Source organism: Neomonachus schauinslandi, chromosome 1 (genome assembly GCF_002201575.2).
Source record: "Neomonachus schauinslandi chromosome 1, ASM220157v2, whole genome shotgun sequence".
Taxonomy (NCBI): Eukaryota; Metazoa; Chordata; class Mammalia; order Carnivora; family Phocidae; genus Neomonachus; species Neomonachus schauinslandi.
Window position 1 is genome coordinate 170,151,374 of NC_058403.1, and position 22,501 is coordinate 170,173,874.

The following is a 22,501-nucleotide window of genomic DNA, read 5'->3' on the forward strand; positions in this document are numbered from 1 at the left end:
TACAGCTAGATGGCATTTGACGGTATTAGTTCATCCCAGTTGCTCTTTACATTAGCTATGAACCAGTGCAATAAAAACTAGGTTTAACAGGATGCTCAGTCACAACCCACGCCACTGAGTATTAGTTCTAGAACCTTTCAGTGTCTGTGGCATTTGGGAAAATAAAAGTTTTGCCTCCTTATCACTTTTTTTTAAAATCATTTTACAAAGTATGACTAATGCCTCTTTGTAAAATAATACGTATAAATACCCAAAACTTGGGGCGCCTGGGTGGCTCAGTCCGTTAAACCTCTCTCAATTTCGGCTCAGGTCATGACGTGAGGATCGTGAGATCGAGCCCTGCATTGGGCTTTGTGCTGGGTGTGGAGTCTGCTGTGGGTTCTCTCTCTCCCTCTGCCCCTCCTCCCCTGCTCCTGAGCATGCTCTTTCTCTCTCTAAAAAAAACAAAAACAAAAACAAAACCTTAAAACTTAAAAAAGATACAATGGTCATAGGTTTTTAATAAAGTGATTCAGTCCCAACTGCATGCAGCCTGAGGACATCAGGGGGAATGCTAGTTTGCAATGCAGCCCCCTCCTGTTGGAGTGCAGCCCACCAACTTAGCTATGTCCAACCATGGGGACCCCACAGTGAAAGAGTGCTTCCCTGCAGGGAAGTGGTATCCAGCTGGGAAGATGACTCTCAGGAGAGTGTTCAGTGATAGGGAAATGCTTAGGATGTCTTAAGTGGAGCTCCTGTCTGGGCTGTTTGTGTCCTCAGTTTGGGGATGATGGGCAGTGGAATGGGATCCCTGCATCATGGTTAAGAGCATTACAGCTCAGGCATTCCCAGGCTTGGATCCCAGCTCCCCCTGCGAGCTGTGTCCTCAGTGGACTGAGTTGGCCCTTCTCCGCTCGTTTCTCCATCTGCCAAGTGAGGATAGTGGTACCCACCTTGACACACTGTTGTGAGAATTACACTAAAATGCATGCTGAGCACCTTGCATAGTGTCTGGTACCTATGAACACTGAGAAAAAAAATGAAAATGTACAGAAAATAAGCTTTTAGTTACTTCTGATTACTGTTTTTATTTTGTATACTTTATGACAATTTTCAGAACTTCAGTAACACAAACGACTACTTTTCTAAAATCGATTGTGTCAAAGGTAAGTACATAGGAAATGACAGTGGCCTGGATGGAGTCAGTGGTATTAGAAAGAAGCTGACTTGGCACAGATCTTAAGGATCATGTATTTCAACTTGCTTGTTTTTATGGACGAGGGAATGGAGGCCCAGAATGGCGACCTCCACTGGAGGCTGAGAAGAGAAACCAGATTTCCACACCAGGCAAGGATGCATGCATGGGACAAAGGCAGGCCTCTCTTACTTTTATGAGTGGGTATGATGTGATGATGTAAACTTAGTCCATGGAGAAAGGCTGCAGGGCTGTAGAGAATAGTAAGAATCAGAGTGACTTCCAACGATCCCAGTAGGGAGACCATCATGGGGAAGTCAGTGAGAGAAGGCGTTCGGATATGAAGGAGAGCATAAGCTTAATTTTCAATGTTGTCAGCTTGGAGGAACATCTAAGTGGGTTTCACCTAGGGGCAGTTTCAGATCTACAAGTAGAGCTGTGTTGTTAGGGATGGGCCAGGAATAAAGACCAGGGAGAAGAACGCACGGAATTCAGAGATGCAGCTCTGTTCAACAAGCTTTCCAGTGGAAAAAACCCAAGGGTCCAGAGCTGAGCTGAGAGGGTCAGTTAAAATTAAAAAGGGAAGAAGGAAATGCCACTGAGGAAGGGCAATATTGGGTAAAAGAGCCAATGACTTGGTTTCAAGGTAGGCGCAACCATCATGTCTGAAATTCACGAAGGAGGTCAGGCAAAATAGTTGGAAAAAGAAACCATGTGTCCTTTGGATTCGACTAGGAGGCAGCCACCAGCAAATAAAAAAAGCAGTTTCTGAGGTGGGAAATGAAGCAGCCTGAATCCCTTATTCAAGAAATTAGGCTGGGAAATAAAGTAGGAAGGTATGTGATGATAGTTGGGAGAGATGGCAGAGCAAAGTAATGGCTTATTCGAGATAAAGGACTCTATGAATATTTGAAAGCAGAAGGGAAGAGATGAAGGAGGAGAGATTAAAGGTTTGGTAAAGTAGAAGATAAATCCCAAATAGAGTTCTAAGGAGGCAAAAAAGCAAGAGATCAAGGCAAAGTTGGACTCACTAGCATTAAATCCTCAAGACATCTCTCCCTCTTGATACGTTGAATGTTTTAAGTTTGAAGTTATGTTGGAGCTTTCGGAAGGCTTAGGATATTTACAAGGACTTGAAAGTTCCACTTCCTCACTTTTCATTTTATAAAAGAAACAATTAATGGCAAACTGAGGTTTGGGGCCCTTTTCTTCTGGTGCAGTGTAGTTTGACCATCCCCCACACACTTAGCGCAGCCGGCTTTAAGTCATTACCTATGTCATTATTTGCTTAGAGCCTTTCTTCTTCAATGGATCTAAGTAGCACACAGGGAGAGTCCACATGTGTGCTTTTAACCCAGCTCCCAGCAACCTGTGCTGTGCCAAACATAGAAATGGAGTCTAATATTTATTAAACGGGTGAATAAAGGAATGAATTAGTGAGTGGCCTCTCCCACAGAAAGCAAACTAGTATCTAGGGAGATAAGGCAAGATTTGCCTTATTCTCTGGAAGTGAATCAGGCAGTTTAACAGGTGCATTACCTCTTTAAAAACCATGGGGTTAAGGACCTGGGGCTTTTCCTGAAAGCATTTCCAGTACCTTAAAAAATAATCACACATCCCAAAGATATCATCAAAACTAATAGAAGAATCTGTCCTTGAATGCAGATGAGAAGCAAATTTAACTGGAGCGTAAGATGGTATGCAACATATTTATATTGACTTAATGGCAATTTGCTTCTACTTTCCTATCTGTGAAATGGGAATAATGGTTAAGGGGTATTGAGCATAATTAAGATTGCAAAGTACTTCTAGCAGAGTCTGATGCCTTTAGGGTTAACTCTGAGTATTATTCCATCATTTACTTCCTCTACAACTTAAGTTTCCAACTTTATATACTATTTTTATTATGATGCAATTAGATTACTAAGAGGGCTTATCTTTTATAGATTTTTTATCTAAAAACCTTACTACTCACCCAAAGCTGATAAGCTTCAAGATTCAGGAGGCAGTATTACATCACGTGTGGTCCATAAATATCTACGGGCTGACTAAATAATGTTTTAATATTAAAAGTGGCTTCATTTCACCCTCATGAAAAATCTCAGGCTCAGGAAGGCTAAACTACTTGCCCAGCCTCACCCAGCATTGGCAACTCAAACCCAAGTTTTCTGATGCCTGCCTCTAGTCATTTCGTATATCTGCAGCTGATTCTAGCTCTGATTTCTTTCTTTTTCCATCAGGAAATGATGATCAGAAGCCCTCCACAGAATGGTTTCTCATCGTGCTTATGGCAACCATCTGCTTCATCGTGTTAATTTTCACCCTCATCTGTAAAATGTAGGTATATTTATTTCCATGTTTCCAATGAGGTCTGAGTATGGAATTTTTACACTTGTGCCCTGCATCCATTAGGGTGCTTGTTACCAGATGGGATTTACAGTGCTTTGGTGTCTTCTGTACCGCCTTTCCAAGATGAGTATGGACCGAATTAAAAAGTGAGAAACATCCTTAGGTGATTTATGGAAACCAGACAGAGCACAACACAGCCCCTCAGCCATTACACACCCTTCTTGAATTCGACAATGTATTCATTGCTGTGAAGCCTTTTACTTTCATGTTCTTTTTACTCCTTTACTGCCTTCCCACTCAGTATTTGGTGTTCTTAGTTGAGCCACTAGCAGACTCCTTCTATAGCTTGGGTAAAGGAAGGCAGCGCCCTAGAGACTGAAATCACCCCAGTGCCTCCCATGGTATGATCTCCAATTAGGAGGTGCCAACTCCTACCCATACTCTTTGTTCACCCAGTCCCTGAGTGGCTGATTGTCCTTTGGTCAAACACAGATTGTAGAAAGGTGATACAGATCTGCTGACCAATCCTCGAGCCTGCAAATGGCCCCATAAGAACTCCTCATCCACTTTGGCATTCAGTAAGGCAAAGTGCCATTTAGGAGGCTTAAGAACATGCTCTGTCTCAGTCCTTTCATAATTTAGAAAATTACTTAGGTTTTAAAGAGCTTCATTATTATAAATGTTATATTCTGTGGGTTGGAGCATGGCAGTTCAAAGGAGAGGAAAAGCAAAGCAAACTCTGTGAGCCAGCATGGTTGGGTAACGGGCTGGAGCCAGCACTGTAGTTAGTGGTGGGGCACAAGGGCTTACACATCACCCATGTTCAGAAATTAGGCCTGAAAACATGGACCAACATGAAGCAATCACTATCATGTCTTTCTTGGATGATCCGGAAGCCACATCATAGCCCAACTAATATTATAATACAGATATTTTTAATCTTGGTCGATAAAGGTTTTGAATTTATAGAACAGCAAGTCCTGAGATTAACTAGGTCAATTTGTAGAGTAGATACTGAAAGACAAGAAAGGATGCTCTTGCTCACCTAATTTTCTTTTACGCTGTTTTCAGAGGTCACTTATGGACCAGGCTGTTTCCACCGGTTCCGGCACCAAAAAATAGTATTAAAGATTTCTTTCTAATGGTCAGCCCTGAGGTAATGTTGAAGGTTCTTATGATGGGTCCTATCTGCCCAGGGTTGGGTCTCCAGGGACTGGTCATCAGGTTACTGGTTTTCCATATTCCAAAGCAGTGTCTACCCGGCGGGGGGGGGGGGGCTGGCAGTGACTTTATGTCGCTTTAGTCATTCTGCTCTTTGGATCAATGTTATGTTACATATGTTCATTACTGTCTTGGAGTATTGGAAAGGTCCTGCTCAGTTATAAGTGTCCTCACCAGTCAGACTGGAATTTTTTCTATCAGCCATCTCTTAACTGAGCTTGGGCAACTCCTTCAATCCCATGAGCCCTGACTTCTTTTTCTATATAGTCAAGGGGCATAGATGAGATGGTCCAATGTCCTGTTTAGCTCTGATGTTTTAAGAACCCGTGTTTCTGCACATGGATACCCTAATCAATAACATTTTTCAGAGGAGCTTTTCCTAGGTCCTTAGTATAAAGAACCATAGAGAAGGCAAATGACTTCCCCAAATACGCATTTCCTTAGGCCCTATTTGCCATTCACAGCACTTAAGCTTAACTGAATGCTCACTTACCCATGGCTGCCCAATTGTTCTGGCATCATTTTGTGAAAAAAAATCATCCTTTCCCCAGTGAATTGTCTTGGCATCTTTGTTGAAAATCAGTTATCTATATATGTGTGGGTCTACTTCTGGACTATCTATTTGCTTTCATTGATCTGTTTGCCTATCCTTATGCCAATGCAATCTTTTTTTTTTTTTTAAGATTTTATTTATTTATTTGAGAGAGAGAGAATGAGAGAGAGCAAATGAGAGGGGGGAGGGTCAGAGGGAGAAGCAGACTCCCTGCCGAGCAGGGAGCCCGATGCGGGACTCGATCCCGGGACTCCAGGATCATGACCTGAGCCGAAGGCAGTCGCTTAACCAACTGAGCCACCCAGGTGCCCCGCCAATGCAATCTTGATTACTACCGCTTTATTGTGAACCTGGGGATCAGGTTAGTGTAAGGCTTCCAAATAGGATTTTTTTAAAAAAGATTTATTTATTTAAGGGGCACCTGGGTGGCTCAGTTGGTTAAGCATCTGCCTTTGGTTCAGGTCATGATCCCAGAGTCCTGGGATCGAGCCCTGTATTGGGCTCCTCGCTCAGTGGGGATCCTGCTTCTCCTTCTCCCTTTCCTTCTGTCTGCTCCTCTGCCTGCTTGTGCTCTATCAAATAAATAAAATCTTTAAAAAAAAAAGATTTATTTGAGAGAGAGCACATGAGCGGGAGGGGGAGAGGGAGCGAGAGAGAGAATCTCAAGCAGACTCCATGCTGTGCACAGAGCCCTACTCGGGGCTCGATCCCAGGACTTTGAGATCAGGACCTGAGCTGAAACCAAGAGTTGGAAGCTTAACCGACTAAGCCACCCAGGTTCCCCCAAACATGATTTTTTCCCAAAGTTGTTTTGGTTATTCTAGGTGTTTTGTTTTGCATTCCCATATAAATTTTAGAGCAACTTTATTAATTTCTACCAAAAAAGCTGCTGGGATCTTGATTAGGACTGTGTTGTATTGTAGGTTAACGTGGGGAGAAGGGACATCTTAAAAATGAGTCTCCCAATCTGTAAACATGACATAGCATCATACTCTACAAACACAAAATATCATCGACCTATTTAGGTTTTAATTTCTCTCAGCAATGTTTTGTGATTTTCAGTGTATCGTTATTATATACTTTGTCAAATCTGTCCTTAAATTAAGTGGTTATTTAGATTAGGGATCAGCAAACTTTCTCTATAAAGAGCCAGATAGTAAATACCTAATAGCCAATAGGTTTCTCTCAACTATTCAATGCTGCCATTGTGGTGTGAAAGCAGCCATAGACAGTATGCAAATGAAAGAGATTGGCTCTGGCCAACAAAACTTTATTTACAAAAACAGGCAATAAACCAGATTCTACCCACAGGCTGTAGTTTGCAGATCCCTCATGTAGATCAAGCTATTTTCTTAACAAATAGAGTTTTCTAATGAGGTGCTTCATGAATGGATGAATAAACTGGTGACTGTTTGTAGGGCAGTTAAGGGTCAAGCAGTCACTGAAATGGATCATTTCAATAAGCTGTGACCGTTAGAGTTTTCGATTTGGGTGTTTGGAATAATTATAGACCATAGTAGTTATGAAACTAGTCAGGCAAAGAATGGAGTCAGACAGAAGAACCACTCTGTCCTTACCTCCATCCTGAGTTCTCCTTTATCAGGGAACAGGGCCTTTGCTTTTGTTAACCAATAGCTTTTCTGGAAGAAGAATGGACTCCAGTGTGAAACCTTGTTTTGGTTTCATCTGAATTTGTGCCGTCAATCCCCCCTTGCTCCAGCATACTCATCCCTGAAAAACATTTGATTTTAGCAGCCCACTGAAGTCATTTGTCTTGCCTCTTAGTGGAACATCTTAATGCTGGTATCTAATTTCCCTATAGAGCCCCCAAAGGTTTTCTTTAATATTCTGAAGTTGGTGAAAGAAACTGGCTTAAGAGCTTATTGTATAAGCTTGTGGTTTGTTGTTAATTAAAATCAAGTCATGTGTGCAAAATAACAACTTGGGGTAGAAGGCTGGTTTCAAAATAAGCAAGGAATTAATGTCAGAGCTCAGCACAGCTAGGCTCCTCTTAGACAACTTACTTTCTTCTCACATTGTTGAGTTTCATGTAAAAAAAAGACAAGAGAGAGACCGACAGATATAGCAAGTAGAACTCAGAAAATGAAGTATTGCCCCATAATGCTGTCAGCCCTATGGCCTCAATTCTCCACCTGGGAGAATATGCAAGCAAGGGCAGAGTTGACCACAGCCTCGGCCCCATGTAGCAGTGCCCCAGCCTGTAGCTCTGAAGGTAAAGCCCTTCAGACTCACTCTTGGGGCCTCTGCTACAAGGATGACAGAGGGGACCAATTAGTGCTATTGACAATGATGGTTTTGGTTTTGCATCCCACTAGGAAGCCTTTAGTGAGAGGGAAAGGAAACTTTCTGCTTTCAATTACAACCTGTATCTCTGAGCTTGGTGTGGGTACCCAGAGTCCTGGGATTTGGAGGATATCTGCCATCCCTGAGCTCTCATTAAGCAAGTTTTTGCTTTTCCAGACCCAAGTTAGAAATTGTTTTGTAACATTCAAGAGATAGGTACTGGCAGGGAGAGGTGGGGGCGGGGGGAAGACGGAGGGGCAGAAGTTGACATTTATCAATTACAAAGAAGGTATCTTTTTGTTTAAAAAAAAAAGATGTATCCTGTGTTTTAGATTTGTTAGAGACCAGTTTCCAGCTGTTCCTTATTTCTACAATGGTAGCCAGAGAGAGGTCCTTCCAAAATGAAATATAAACCATTTAAATAGTAGTACCTAAGGCAGAGAGCACATCTGCTTTGTCACTGCATACTCAATGCACAGCAGTGTCTAAAGTACAGTAGGTATTATAGGTATTAAAAAATGTGTTAAATGAGAGGCGCCTGGGTGGCTCTGTCAGTTAAGCATCTGCCTTTGGCTCAGGTCATGATCTTGGGGTCCTGGGATTGGGCCTGCGTTGGGCTCCCTGCTCAGCTCCCTGCTCCCGCTGCCCCCTTCCCCCCACACCGTGTGCACACATGTGCATGCACGCTCTCTTTCTCTCTTGAATAAATAAAATCTTTTTAAAAATGTGTTTAATGAGTAAACAAGGTAGAAAAATAGTTCTTGTAGGGGATTTCTGTCACAAAGTTTCTAATTAATAGCATTATATTAGCCCAAATTAGACAAACACATATCTAAATTTAAGGGGAAACTACAATAAACTATGAATGAAAAATGGTGGAGCTATTCAGTGATGCAGCCCAAGAGTATATATTTTAAAATATTACATGATGTTACACAGAAAGCAATTTATGAAGCTGACTATCCATCTGCCTTCATTTAACTGTAAAGGTAACTTTGTACCTAGAAAACAAGGCTGGAGGGAAACAGTGGGCTGTGTTTGGGAGATAAGGTGATGGATAGGTTTTCGTTTTCTTCCCATTTTCCCTATTATCTTAGTGAACATTTACTACTTTTATAAGCAAAATACACTTAAAAACCAATTGTAAAGAAATTCAAGAGAACAAAAAGTGTACTAAAAGACACCTAAGGGAGGATGTTTTGTTTTACAGAGAACTGTTTCCAGTGAAACAGAAATTGAAGTCATAAGTTATGTGGAAGAGCCTGGACTTGAGACCCTGGAAGATTCCGTATTTTGACTGGCACTGTAACAGTCTCAAAAATGAACTCACACTCACATGCCTCAGTGATAAGAACGGGAACTGTTGTTTCTTGGCTAACAAGAGTTCCGATTTTACTGAACACTCAGTTTAGCTGCAAGGCAATACAGCCAGACAAATTTCTTAAAAGCGTGGATGGCTCTTCAAAAACTCCTTGCTCACTCAGGGCGATTGATCAATCTGACCATTCTGCCATGTCTTTTCTTCCCACTCTGCAGGGTACCAACTCCTCACCCGCGAATCTTTGTGATTTACATTACTTGCCTGAAACTTTGTGCAAGAGACAGTTTTTAAGGCTGATGTCAACTGGCAGAGCCCGTTTTATAGCTGAAGCTGCCAATGGTAATACTCAGCTGAAATATCAGCAAGAAAGCATTTTGCACCAGCGTGGAGTTCATTATGAACTTAGATTCGAGGCTCTTTCCTAGAACAAGTGGGAGCCATGGTGCTTTTTTTCCCCCCCTGAGTTCTAGAATACCTTTTCTTTCAAGTAGTGTCTGGGGGGTGGGCGGGCTATCTATGATTTAGGAAGGACGACTTGAGGCAAACTCATTACAAATGTGAAGAGCTAATATATCACTCCATACCAAAGCAGAGAATAGGGTTCTATATTTGAGATTATATTCTTGAAGGCAGCCTTGATATCTGGGAATATACTGAGAAAGGCATTAGGTAGAATTGGGTTGGGAAGGGGATTGCTCAATCAAGAATGAACTTTCTGGAGAGATGTTGGCTTGCACATATTTTGGAGCAACTTGTCGGGTGCTGGTCAAGTAGCTCTGGGTCAATCCTACAAGCATCCCATCAAACATCCCAATCTAGACACCCTCTCGACATCCTCCTATATGAGTCTGCATCTAGATTGGAGGCCTTCTTGATGGGTGATGGGCTATAGGTAGAACCAAGTACATACAGGTGCGTCTGGGGGAGAGAGGAGGTAGGAGGAACAGAACTCGGAAGGACCCCAACAGTGCTGATGGTACCTGGGCCTGGAGTAGGAAGCTTAGGACAGGGAAAGGAGGTCACAGTGTTCCAAACCCCCTGTATGGCAGCACACAGTTTCCAAGTATTATGGACTGAATGTTTGTGCCCATCCCCCTCCAATTCATGTTGAAACTCTATACCCCAATGTGATGGTATTAGGAGGTGGGGGTCTTTGAGTGGTGATTAGATCATTGAGGGTGGAGCCCTCATGAAGGGAATTAGTGCTCTTTAAAAGGGACCCTAAGGGGTTTTCTTTCCTCTATGTAAAGATAGGAGAAGTTGGCATTCTGCAACGAGTATGAGGGCTCTCCCGAGAACCCTGCCATGCTGACACCTTGAACTGGGAACACCAGACTCCAGAACTGAGAAATAAATTCCTGTTGCTTATAAGTCACCCAGAGTATGATTCTTTATTATAGGAGCCTGAGCTAAGATGCCAAGGGTTGGGAACTATACTAGATACTTCGCACACATCATCTCTAATCCTGAGAGGCCCACATCATTTGTACCACTGCATTTTACAGGTGCAATCACTGAAGAAAGTGCACGATGAAGGGTTGACTACCAGGCTCAAGTGAGCCCGGTAATGTAGAGAGGACTGCTGGAAAAAAGTTGAAGCCTGCTTAGAGGTGGGACCAGGAGGGCATGGCCAATGGAGGTGCTGCAATCCCTGGCAAAATGTTTGATTATCTGACTGATCCAGAATCTCTGTGACTGGCATTCAAGGACCTGTATTTTTAGTGAACATTCTTAGACATTCTGAAACTTGCCAGCACATTAGAATCACCTGGAGGCATCATTAAAACAGATTGTAGGGCCCCAACATCAGTTTCAGGTTGAGTAGGTCTGGGGTGGGGTCTGAGATTCTGCATTTCTAGTAAGTTCCCAGGTGATGCCGATACTTGTTTCCCAGTCACACTTCATGAACAGTAGCCCTGGGTGTTTCTGACGAACAGCCAAATTTGAAAACCAACTGTTGAAGGAGTAAGTGACGGAAAAGTCCTGCCCCAAATTGCCACTTTTTGGGCTTATCGCTCCTTGTCTGATGTCTTTCATAACCAGAACCTGGAAACCTCGGTTTATGGCCACTGCCTCTGCTAGGAGGCTGCAAGAGAAAGAAGCTGCCCCCAGTTTGGCTGCGTCTTCACTGTTGGGTGTGGTGTTCCACATCAGAGATGCCTCCCTCAACCTCAGCGGCCAGCTGTCACCGTACTGGACCAGTGCCACCATCTGGATCTTTGTCTATGTGTTTCAGGAGCAACACAGTGTAGACCGTGTGGTCTCGCCAGTGCATCATGACCTTCCTCTTCCTCACTGCTCAGCTCCTACCGATTTTTTTGAAACCTAAATCCCATGTCTCCTCTGCGAAGCCTTCAAAAACAGTTTGGTTGATCCTGCCTCTGGGTTTTCATTCTGGGCTTTGCGCCTCTCCCGGAGCTATTGCACTGTAGGATATACCATTCACAGTTTGGATGTCTCCCCAAACTGTGTGCTCCAGGAGGATGGGGCTCATGTGAAATTCATCCTTTTATCTATGGTGTCTAGGACCACTGCACCCTTTAAACCCTCTTTCAACCCTGGCCCAGGTCCTTGCATGTAGTTGGAACCGAGGGATATTTGGCAGAGATCACCAAGGCCTATAATAATATCATGGAAAGAAAGACGGGTGTCTAATGAGAACATGATTGGAAATAACCAGGACACACATGTGCACCTGACCATCTGGCTAGTGTATCCCAGTCCTTTTTTGCTGATGATGTGGCTAGGTGGTGACGTATAAACGCTGTATAAAAGGAGTTAGGCTTTGGATGTGGCATGCTTTGAGTGGTCTGTCCAGTTTTCACTAGTCTTGTCATGACAAATCAGTGTGAACATTCTCTTAACAGTAAATACCCTCGTCAACAGGTTGATTAGACATTGGCACCCACCTCTTTCCATCTCCCACCAGGACAGGAGAGAGGGCCAGCTGTCTCCCAAAGAGCCTTCAGTCGCACGCTCAGAACAAACTGTGCTTCTCTAAGACATCTTTTCCAATAAGGATTTTAGTCCAATGTCTTTCTTTGGCAGTTGGAATTCTCTGAGCGCAGCATAGGGAAAGTGCTGGGGAGCCTGGAGGGGAAGTTCAGTGTGCCAACAGCCATCTGAGCCTTACTGAAACGCCTCAAGGCCTCAAGCTATTTATGCAGGCTGGGCAAGAATTCCACTTGGGCAAAGAACATCCTGATTAAAAATTCCAAACGTTTTCATGGTGAGACTTGTATGTGTCAGGACCATCTGTTGGTGGAATTAATAAACCTTAGGTGCTAATTTGTTAAAGAAAAAGTAGGTGTCTAGAAGCAAGAACAGAGAACTGAAAACAATCTTTGGTGGCACGAGGCAAGGTGAAAAACCTAATTAGAACAGGACTTGGTGTTAGCCCAAGGATCTTTGTGACAATGACCGTGTAGCTATTCCTGCCTCCACACCCTGCAAATCAAGTTCCAGGACACAAACTTTTTGAAAGCCATTTTTCAAAGATTATATTGAACCAGAAGACAATCTTATCTTTTTGCCAGTAGCCCTCTGTTTTAGGTAATACATGTGAATGTAAATTCACTTCAGAGCAAGAACTGTTTCACACAGATGACGGTGCATTGTCTAAGTCCGCAAATTGAACAGGAGTACACTTCTCATTCCCCGCCCCCATCATCGTCTTTATCATCTCTCAGCTGGGACCATTACAACTCAACTAAAATCCTGGCCTCCAGTATTGTCTTTCTTGGAAGGATCTCCATAAAAGGCACATCTGCCTCCATCACCCCTGTCCAAGGCCCTCAGATAACTCTATCACCTTCAAGTTAAAGCTCCTGTCAACGCTAAGGCCCCTGGGACACGGCTCCTCAGTAGCTCCCCAGCCACAGTCCCAAGGAGCACCCCTCCAAAACCAACACCACACTCTCTCAACCCTCCATGCCTCTGCGTAAGCTTTCTCCTGTGGAAAAAGCCTTTTCAATCTTTTTCTTCATCGGTTGACTGTTACCTTCTAAATTTTAGTCCTTTGCCACCAGGAAAACTCTGTATTCCCCAGGTAACTTCTTTTTGATTCTATTTTATCATTTACTGTATTATTTAAAAATTTTTGGTCTCATTTAAGGTTGAGACATGTTGAAGTCAAGAACAATGGACTTAACCACTGAGTTGGAACTGGCTGAATTTAGCTGGACAATGAAAAACAAAGTGAATTTCTCAAAAGTGTACCAGAAAAAGCTACATATATTCAATTTAGCTCTAAAGAATGAAGCTCGAATGGGTAAATTCATCTATTAAAGCTGTACAGCGACAGCCAGAAATTAGACCATCACCAAAGCTTAAAAATGAAGTAATAAGAACTCACAGTTGGTGTGGCTCTCCTTCCCGAAATGCCTCTCTCTACCTCACCAGCCGCTCAGCCCTTGGGTTCCGTGGAGCTCCCGCTGAACTTCGGGAGCCGGTGCGACCCATTTGGCTCTTGATAAATGAGTGGCAGGTGGAACAAAATTAGCCCACGTGGCCCGTGAGCGTTATTTTTAAGTTCTGGTGGACCCTCTTCACCATGAAGGTGTGTTATCAGGTTAGTTTCATTCATTAAAACTAAAAGCAAAGCGGCTGTCCCTGCCAGGTGAGAAAATGAAAGAAGACGTAAACCTGAGAAGGGGCGCGGGGAATCGCAGGAAAGAAGTCAACAATGAAGTACTGGTGTCATAGTTCAAAAGTCAGCAAATTTCTTCTTAAAGAGCTAGATAGAAAATATCTTCAGCTGTGAGAGCCATCTGTTCCCCGCTGCAACCGCTCAGTTCTGCCACGATAGCGCAAAAGCAGCCACAGACAGTATATAAATGAGAGTGGCTGTGTTCCAATAAATCTTTATTTACAAAAACCAGGCAATGAGCCAGGTTTGGCCTGTGGGCCAATATTTATCTGTACGTAGCTTAATGGATCCAAAATGTTACATTTGAGTGTGCTGTTTCTTTCTCTCTTTTTTTTTAAGCAAAACAACCAATTTGAGAAATATGTTTAATCAATAAAAACCATTCTATGGTGGAGGGGGCACCTATGTGGTGCAGTCGGTTGAGGATCCAGCTCTTGGTTTTGGTTCAGGTCGTGATCTCAGGGTTGTGAGATCAAGCCCCTGCGTTAGGCTCTGTGCTCAGCATGGAAGATTCTCTTTCTCTCCCCCTGCCCCTCCCTGCCACTCTCTCTCTCTCTCAATCTTTTAAAAAAAATCTTTCTACGGGGGAAGGTGGTGGTGAAAAAATATGTTGTGTTTGACTGAACTTAAGCTTGTTATGAGTTGGTTTTGCAAGAAACAAGGGTACAAAATTCTGTTCATACTTTTATCTGTTCACATGTTTTATACCATTTGCAAGTAAGTGTTTCTGTCACCTCCAGTGAACCCTGAAGAGGGAAGCCTTAATCTGATTTCTGTGGTTTTCCAGTGCCCAGCACAGTGCTCAACACATAGAAAGCAGTCAACATCTTAACTGTTGACAAACAAAAGAGGAATGATTGGGCCAATTCAAACTCTGTTATTTGATCTCAGATATTTGGTTCTAAAGAATGATAAACGGTACACCAACCACATAAATTTCTTTTTCAACTAGTTCTGTTATGTTCTGAGCAACAAGCCCATTTTTATAACCCTTCAAAACATTTCTGGAATCCCCCTCCACACCTCAGAGCCATGGACCTTTAGAGATTTGATAACACATCAGCAAGGTCCTGGAATTTCCCCCCCCCTTTTTAATTATGTTATGTTAATCACCATACATTACATCATTATTTTTTGATGTAGTGTTCCATGATACACCCAGTGCTCCATGCAGTATGTGCCCTCTTTAATACCCATCAGCAGGCTAACCCATCCCCCCACCCCCCTCCCCTTTAGAACCCTCAGTTTGTTTTTCAGAGTCCATAGTCTCCCATGGTTCATCTTTTTGCATTAGAAATTAATTACCTCAAAGAGGAGGAATCCTCCCTGCATGAGGTTGCCAGACTTAGCAAATAAAAAATAGATGAAGCCCAGTTAAATTTGAATTTCAGATAAATTTTGCATGGGACATACACTATAAAATTATTGATTTTTTAAAAATCTGAAATCCAAGTTTAACTTGGATTTCCGTATTTTATCTGGTAACTCGGATCTTGCAGGATAGCCTGTTTGAAAAATAGCTCTGAGAATGCTTGAAGTCCAGTATAACAAACAAGCAAAAAACACCGTTTGCAGTAAAAAAAATAATAGCCAAACTGGGCTGCTTTGGAGCAGAGAAGTAACCACACCTGAGGTTTATGAGGTTTTTCTGCAGGAATCCTATACCTGGGATCTTGGCTTAAACCCCTGGTCACTTTTTAACAACCCACATTCAACTTCCTGGGAGGCTCACCACCTTATTTCCTTTTTGTTGCCGTATGGCAACCAAATCTGTCTGTCTGTGTTCCTACCTACCTACCTAGATATCTAATATTTTGGACTGGACTTGCCTGGAGTCAATCTACCAGCATCTCAACTCCTGGTTTCCCCTTTCAGCGGCGTGACCTGGGACATACTGCTAAACCTCTTAGTCTTGGCTCCCCACGTGTCAAATATGAATAATGAATAGTAACTCAACCACCAGGTTCATTTGCACAGAATCGATGTCAGCTAGTATTCTCATTACATTTTTCCATATTGTGACAAAGTGCCAGGACTGGTCCCTTGGCTTTCCCCCCTACCATGGGACTCCAAGGCAGGTGACTTCACACTGGCCTCGGGGGAAGGGGGGGTTTCCATCTCCTTCATTCTGTGGCCCTCGTGGAGTCTCTCTGCCACAGCACTCCCCTGTGCTAGAACAGTGCCTGGTACACAGAGGGTGGTCACTAGTCCCTTCCTGAATAACCGACTGGAACCCACTTCAGGGACGTGCTGCTCCAAACGGCTGTGCTGAGTCTGCTCATCCTTCACAAATTCTTCACCTCCCACATCTCAGCCTCCGATGTGCTCTGCTTGGACCTCACCATTTCCCTCTTGCCCACTCCGTGTTCTGACTGCTTTCCGCATGCACTTAAGACACGATCTCCTTATTCCCTCTTATTCTTTCTCTCAGGAAAGACTTATTTCTAGGTGTTGAAATGCACTGAATTAAGAGTTCTAATTTCTAGTCCTGACTTTCTAATCATCTGTGTTACTTTGGGCTTGTAGCACCATCTCCTTACCTCCATTTCCTAAATGAAAGAGGAATAAAACTGGCGTCTCCTGCTTCTTAGTGTGAAGAGCACTTTGAAAACGATAAAAACAAATTAAGCTATTACTCTTTGTTAGTTAATATCCAAGACATACATATTTCCTGGTAGAGTTTGTGCTGTTCATTACAAGTGGTAAGAAGATGTAGCGAAAGACCCATGTACAGCTACTGGGACTACCTCATTAAGTTACCCAAGCCTTGCAGACTCCAGACATTCAGATCTCTTATATGGTTGATCTTTAAAAAAAAAAAACAGGGCGCCTGGGTGGCTCAGTTGGTTAAGCGACTGCCTTCGGCTCAGGTCATGATCCTGGAGTCCCGGGATCGAGTCCCGCATCGGGCTCCCTGCTCGGCGGGGAGTCTGCTTCTCCCTCTGACCCTCCCCCCTCTCATGCTCTATCTCATTCTCTCTCTCAAATAAATAAATAAAATCTTTAGAAAAAAAAAAATTAAAAAAAAAATTAAAAAAAACCCAAAACTTTCAGTATGGTCTTTATTACTAGAGCTCTGCTAATCTACAACTGACCATAACTGTTGGTGATAAAGGGCAGAGGACGAGTTTGTTTAAATTGTGAGCTCTCTTGAGTATTGCAGTTTACACTTGAGTTGTGGGATTGGAACATTTAATCTTCATGGGCCATTTAGCATGAGGGGTAAAGGAAAGGGGCTTCCTTTTGGACTGGCATATGGTAATCACATCCTGCCAGGAGGGCAGGGGCTGAGCAAATCAGTCCCCGTGGTGCCAGAGACTCTTCCCCCTGTAGCTTTGTTCGTGTCAGAGGAGGGGGTGGAATACAGCCCTGATGCTTGGGAAGTACAGTCAAGAATCACAAGCAGACTCTAACCCTAAGATGTTCTCTGTGTACTGGGAAGAAGACATGAACACAAATGATTTAAATACCAGCTAATGGGGTTGCCTGGTTGGCTCAGTCGGTTAAGCGGCTGCCTTCAGCTCGGGTCATGATCTCAGGGTCCTGGGATCGAGCCCCGCATTGGGCTCCCTGCTCAGTGGGGAGTCTGCTTCTCCCTCTCCCTCTGCTGCGCCCCCTGCTTGTGCTCTCTTGCTCCTGCACACACACTCTCTCAAATAAATAAGTAAATAAATAAATAAATACCAGCTAATGGGATGATAGACACGTGTGGGTCCTGATGAGGTGCCCTGGAAGTCAAATGAGAGGTCAGTACCAGATGGAGAAACTGAGGAAGCCTTTGTAGAAAAGCTGGCATCTGCATGAGGACCCAACTACTTAAATTCTTTTATAAATATTAATATTATTAAATATTTTTATTTTATTGTGTTATTTACATAACTATATTAAGACATGAAAATATTTAAATAAAAGGTGATAATGGACATGTGTGTTGAGTTCAACTCATTTTAGCTATGGGAAGCATCAACATTCTTCGTCTGGTTTTTGTGACTATCTTGTCACTTGGGAAAAAGAACAGTGACTGATCTATAAAATAGTTGCTAATGTTTAGAGAGCTATGCATTTAGAACTTTACAAGCCTTACCCTATATAATAAGTACCAATTGTCAGAATGCATTCCAGGCGGTCAGACTCCAGAATCCATATTCTTAGACACTGTATTAAGCTGCCTGTGTAAGGTCCAGGGTCTCTCATTTTTGACGGAGTAACTTTGGGTGTGCCTAGAAATGGAACAAGTCTTTCATTGTCAAAGGCTTGCTCCTCAATGTGGTTGGCCAGAGAATTGTTTTAATTGTAACAACAGGAAAATAGTCAATTCTTTTATCTATGTTAATGGAGGAGAAGAGTGGCATGGATAATCCAATACAGTGTATAGAAATCACCTGATGGTGATTACATTACACCAAATTACTTTAAAAATTACATGACATTTTAGTAGCTAATTATGTACTATTTATGTACTTTTTATAATTCATCACTCAGCATTCAATGTTCTTTCAGTATATTTTGCAGAAAGGTAAGGGTGGTGGGAGAGACTGGGAAAAGGTTAATCAGGATTGAACATTGCTTCCCGGACGTAAATAACCAAAAATCTGATGGTAGGAATAACTTAGTCATTCTATCTTCAGATAAAAAGCTATGGAAGCGCCCATCCCACAGGCTGGAAGAATTCTGAGCTCACCTGAGAATTGAAATTTATCATTCATGTCTTCTGCCTCCATGCAAAGATGCTGTTTTGTACATAGAGTGTTTGAGCTCTGTAAAAACTCAGGACCACTGAGAGAATCCAATTATCTGGCAAAATAGAATTTCCTTTTAAACAGTTAAATCACAGGTGGATCAGGTGGATTACACACACAAAAAGAAGGTAAGAGTAAGCACTTCAAACAGTTAAATGACCAAAGCAAATAGGCCCCTTCCTAGTGCTCTTGCTTCAGAGTCACTGTCCCAAGTAGGAATATATTCCATCAAGTGTAGTATTTGGGACCAGGGCCCGGGGAAGTCCCTTGGATAGCTAAGCATAGAATGTGTGTTGCGTAGATCTTCCTAGTATCTATTATCTCATCTCATGGAAATATCATCTCAATTTTCCTTTAACAAGCTATCCTTTTGCTATGAGTGCAGGTTTGGCGTGATCAAGGATATGGAGCAGAGTAGCATCAAAATTATAAACAAAGCCAATTCATTTCCAGAAAAGCACTTGGAATAGAGTTTCCAAAGTTCCTGCAGCCTGGATTCTTAGAGTATCCTCATTCTTATTCTCACCAACGTGTGGCCATTCAGCGTTTCCTCAGCTCCTGTGACCTAATCTGTGTCATTCCTTTTCGTTTGCTCAGTTTAGCTCAATTTTGTTTTCTGTTGCTTGCAACCAGTGATCCCAACCTGCAACCACCACAGAAGCTAACAGATCAGACGCGTATGGGTGAAGGTGCCTACCATGCACTTTCTAAAATACCTTCAGCTCAATTAGACTCAGCTAATCCAGGTCTTCATTTATCAGATGATGGAACAGAGAGATACAAAGGACTTTTTCAAAGCATAAAGTTTGAAGCCAGGCCTTCTAATGCTTTCCAGCACCTAACAAAAACAGTGACACAGTCTTCTCTGGTTGGGTCCACTGTGGCACACAGGCAGGCAACTGATGCAAAATGCTACTTCAAAGACCCCTTCAGTGAATTAATCAATGATTATTTATTGCAAGGCACTGTGCTAGGCACTATGGAGAGTACATGGAAGATAAGACCAAAGTCCCTGCCCTCAAGGAGCTTACAATCTAGTTGGGAAGACAAGGCATAAGTACAAGGAAAATTAAGTAACAATACAGGAGTTAAGTTAAAATGCAAGATAACAGTACAAGAGATTTCCAAAAGTAGTACCTGATTAATTACTAAATGAGTGGTATTGACAGGGCTTGCAGCTAATTCAGAGGAAGGACATCCTAAAGGGCTGAAGTGTGGGAAGACTTCACAGAGAGCTGGAGCTGGAGCTGGGTCGGGAATTGGGTGAGCAAGAAGAGTGGGGAGGGCATGTCAGGAAGGGTCAGCTTTATGATCAAAAGGCACAGAGGTGAGACCAAAAGCAAGCAATGTTTAGGGGCCAGTGAGGGCTCAGTGTAGCTGGGTACAAAGTTACGTTATTAGATTAAGAAGGGCCTTAAACGATCAAGTTTAGATTTTATCCTTTTAGCAATGGGGTGGAGGAAACCCTAAAACAACAGATATCCCTAGGTTAAACATACAAAAGACTTAGCTAATCAAGAGGAAATATTAAAGTTTGATCTTCAGGATATTTATTTGTGGATTTCGACCCTCTGTGCTTCCAAAGAGGATTTGAAATGGTGTCTCCAGGGTTGTCAACTGCAAAGGAATGGCTCTGGGTCATCTAGGTTTTGATCATGGCCAGAGACTTTTGAGTCCCTCTATCGTCTCAAATTATAACGAGCACAAGGGTGAGCTAACAAATTCCCTGACAGGCAGGCAGGAAAAATGCTCCCAAAAGACAAGTATCTTTACAAATGACAGAATATTTATTAACAATACCTTTAAAAAAAGATTACATATGCTAGATCACTGGTAAATATCATTTACACTGGGGTTGGGAACTACCTGGGGTGTCATTTTTTTTCATTCATTTTATTGTTTTGTTGATTTTTTTGCGTGTGTGATTTTAAGTTCTGTTTTATTTTAACAAAGAAGTAACCATATCAAACTAAGAGAGGAACACAGCTGAAATACTGACAATATTTTTTCTGGTCACCGCCCTAGTTTTTACACAGGTGGAATCCTGATTATGACTTTATTGGATAAATATGGCTAGAAGGTTGAAAAGTTAACTTATGTTATTTGTAAGCAAAAATAATGAATTACAGGCAAATTTGATCTGTCTGAGAAAGAAGAAAAGGTAGCAGAGTGTTAACATGTGAAAATCTTTATAGAAAATTTCATTGCCTTTTATATGCACTGTTCCACAAGTGTCAGCTTACAAAACCTCCCCCATTATAACAAATAGTTCTTTTCAAAAGAATATTTTTTTGATATTGTCATTTTCCAATGTGTGATTTTAAGACTTAGAAGGTAAAGCTTATAAAGCAACTAAGCTACCTACTGCAAAACAGGATAATCATCAAGATAACATACAGTTATACTAAAGATCTTTTATCGTGTCATGAAAAAATTCTTTGCAGCAACTATTTGCTGAAATAGGAGAAATTTCCCAAATTCCATACATGATTTTAATTCAAAAGAAGGGCTCTATTATTAAAGACATACACATATATAAAGAAATAATGACTCCATCAACAGAGAATTACCTTTTTAAAAAACGTACATTCAAGACAGATACATTTAAAGATAGTAAAATTATCTTTTATCCTTTGAAAGACTTGGTTGACTATAGTCACTTTTGGCCTATGTTACTACTGGATATGTAACTTCAAATTTAATGTCTAAGATAATGCTACTACAAAGACAATGCTAACTTAGTTGAGTGAAAAGAAAGTCTTACTGTACAATGCTAAATTCAGGGATGGGAATATTGCACAAGGTACCTCTTGGGCAGTTAGTTTAGGTTTTGAATTTGCAGCCATTCCTGAAACCATCTTGAGTTGTGTTGAACAACAAAATTCACAACAGGGTGGGAAAATATATTGTACATGTCAAAAGGACTTGATTCAATGCATTAACCATCCAAAGAGTCATTTACATACAGTAGCCTTGAGTTACAGACCAAATCTTCAGCTCTTCTGTCACTGAATCCTTGTAAAACTGTACAAGTAATGTGTAATTTATTTACCAAGATGAGTTTCAAACTCTTTCTCTAAAGGAAATATTCTCAAATAATAATTGTATGATTGTGTTGCCCATAGCATTTTACAGCAGAGGAAAAAAATTAATATCTACATTTCATGTTAACTTTAAAAAATTCTATAAAACACTAAATATATAATAAAAAATATGCATATAAGGACATATGTAAACTGCTTTGGTAACATCATATTACAGATGTCTTCAGTGCATTGCAGAGTTTCCAAGGAAACTTCAGCCAAAGCTAGATTTGCTTTGAGGAAGTACTGTATAATGCCATTCCTAAAGAAGCAAAAAACATTTTTTTTCCAGTAATAAGATGTACTTGAACAACAATATTACTTAGTACTGGGTGTCTTCAAAACAACTAGCTAAATGTTGCTTATATTATAAATAGCAAGTCCTTTAGATAACTTTTGTCATAAACTGGACCTAGCTGTGAGGGAAATCATGATTGTGCTGATGGCTGACAGCGTACATGCATTTGAAGTGGAAGGTCCAGCTCCTCTTGCATAGGCATCTGAAAAGAGAGAATAAATTCACTCAGCATCGCTTCAGCCTGGCTACAGAGGAAAGCAAGGCCACGGGTTTTTAGGCAACAGCAGAACCAGCCAGATGCCACCGGAAAGAGCAATTTCCTAATGACTTTTTTTTTTTTAAAGATTTTATTTATTTATTTGAGAGAGAGAATGAGAGAGAGAGCATGAGAGGGGGGAGGGTCAGAGGGAGAAGCAGACCCCCCGGCGAGCAGGGAGCCCGATGTGGGACTCCATCCCAGGACTCCAGGATCATCACCTGAGCCGAAGGCAGTCGCTCAACCAACTGAGCCACCCAGGCGCCCTTTTTTTTTTTTTTAAGATTTTATTTATTTATTTGAGAGAGAGAATGAGAGAGAGAGAGCATGAGAGGGAGGAGGGTCAGAGGGAGAAGCAGACCCCCCACCAAGCAGGGAGCCCGATGCGGGACTCGATCCTGGGACTCCAGGATCACGACCTGAGCCAAGGTAGTCGCTTAACCAACTGAGCCACCCAGGCGCCCTTTTTTTTTTTTTTTAAGATTTTATTTATTTATTTGAGAGAGAGAGAGAGAGAAAGCACATGAGAGGGGGGAGGGTCAGAGGGAGAAGTAG

General features: G+C 42.1%; 2 protein-coding genes across 2 annotated transcripts in view; one reads left to right on the plus strand and one right to left on the minus strand.

Moving 5' to 3' along the window:
- IL5RA (interleukin 5 receptor subunit alpha) overlaps nt 1-8,898 on the plus strand; it is a 28,521-nt gene extending 19,623 nt beyond the window's left edge. The window contains exons 8-10 of the mRNA XM_021695110.1: nt 3,415-3,511; nt 4,595-4,679; nt 8,812-8,898. Coding sequence (XP_021550785.1) covers nt 3,415-3,511; nt 4,595-4,679; nt 8,812-8,898 — 269 coding nt within the window. The remainder of the gene's footprint in view (nt 1-3,414; nt 3,512-4,594; nt 4,680-8,811) is intronic.
- A 10,339-nt stretch (nt 8,899-19,237) lies between these two features.
- CNTN4 (contactin 4) overlaps nt 19,238-22,501 on the minus strand; it is a 703,244-nt gene continuing 699,980 nt past the window's right edge. The window contains exon 23 of the mRNA XM_021694959.1: nt 19,238-21,892. Coding sequence (XP_021550634.1) covers nt 21,792-21,892 — 101 coding nt within the window. The 3' untranslated portion in view covers nt 19,238-21,791. The remainder of the gene's footprint in view (nt 21,893-22,501) is intronic.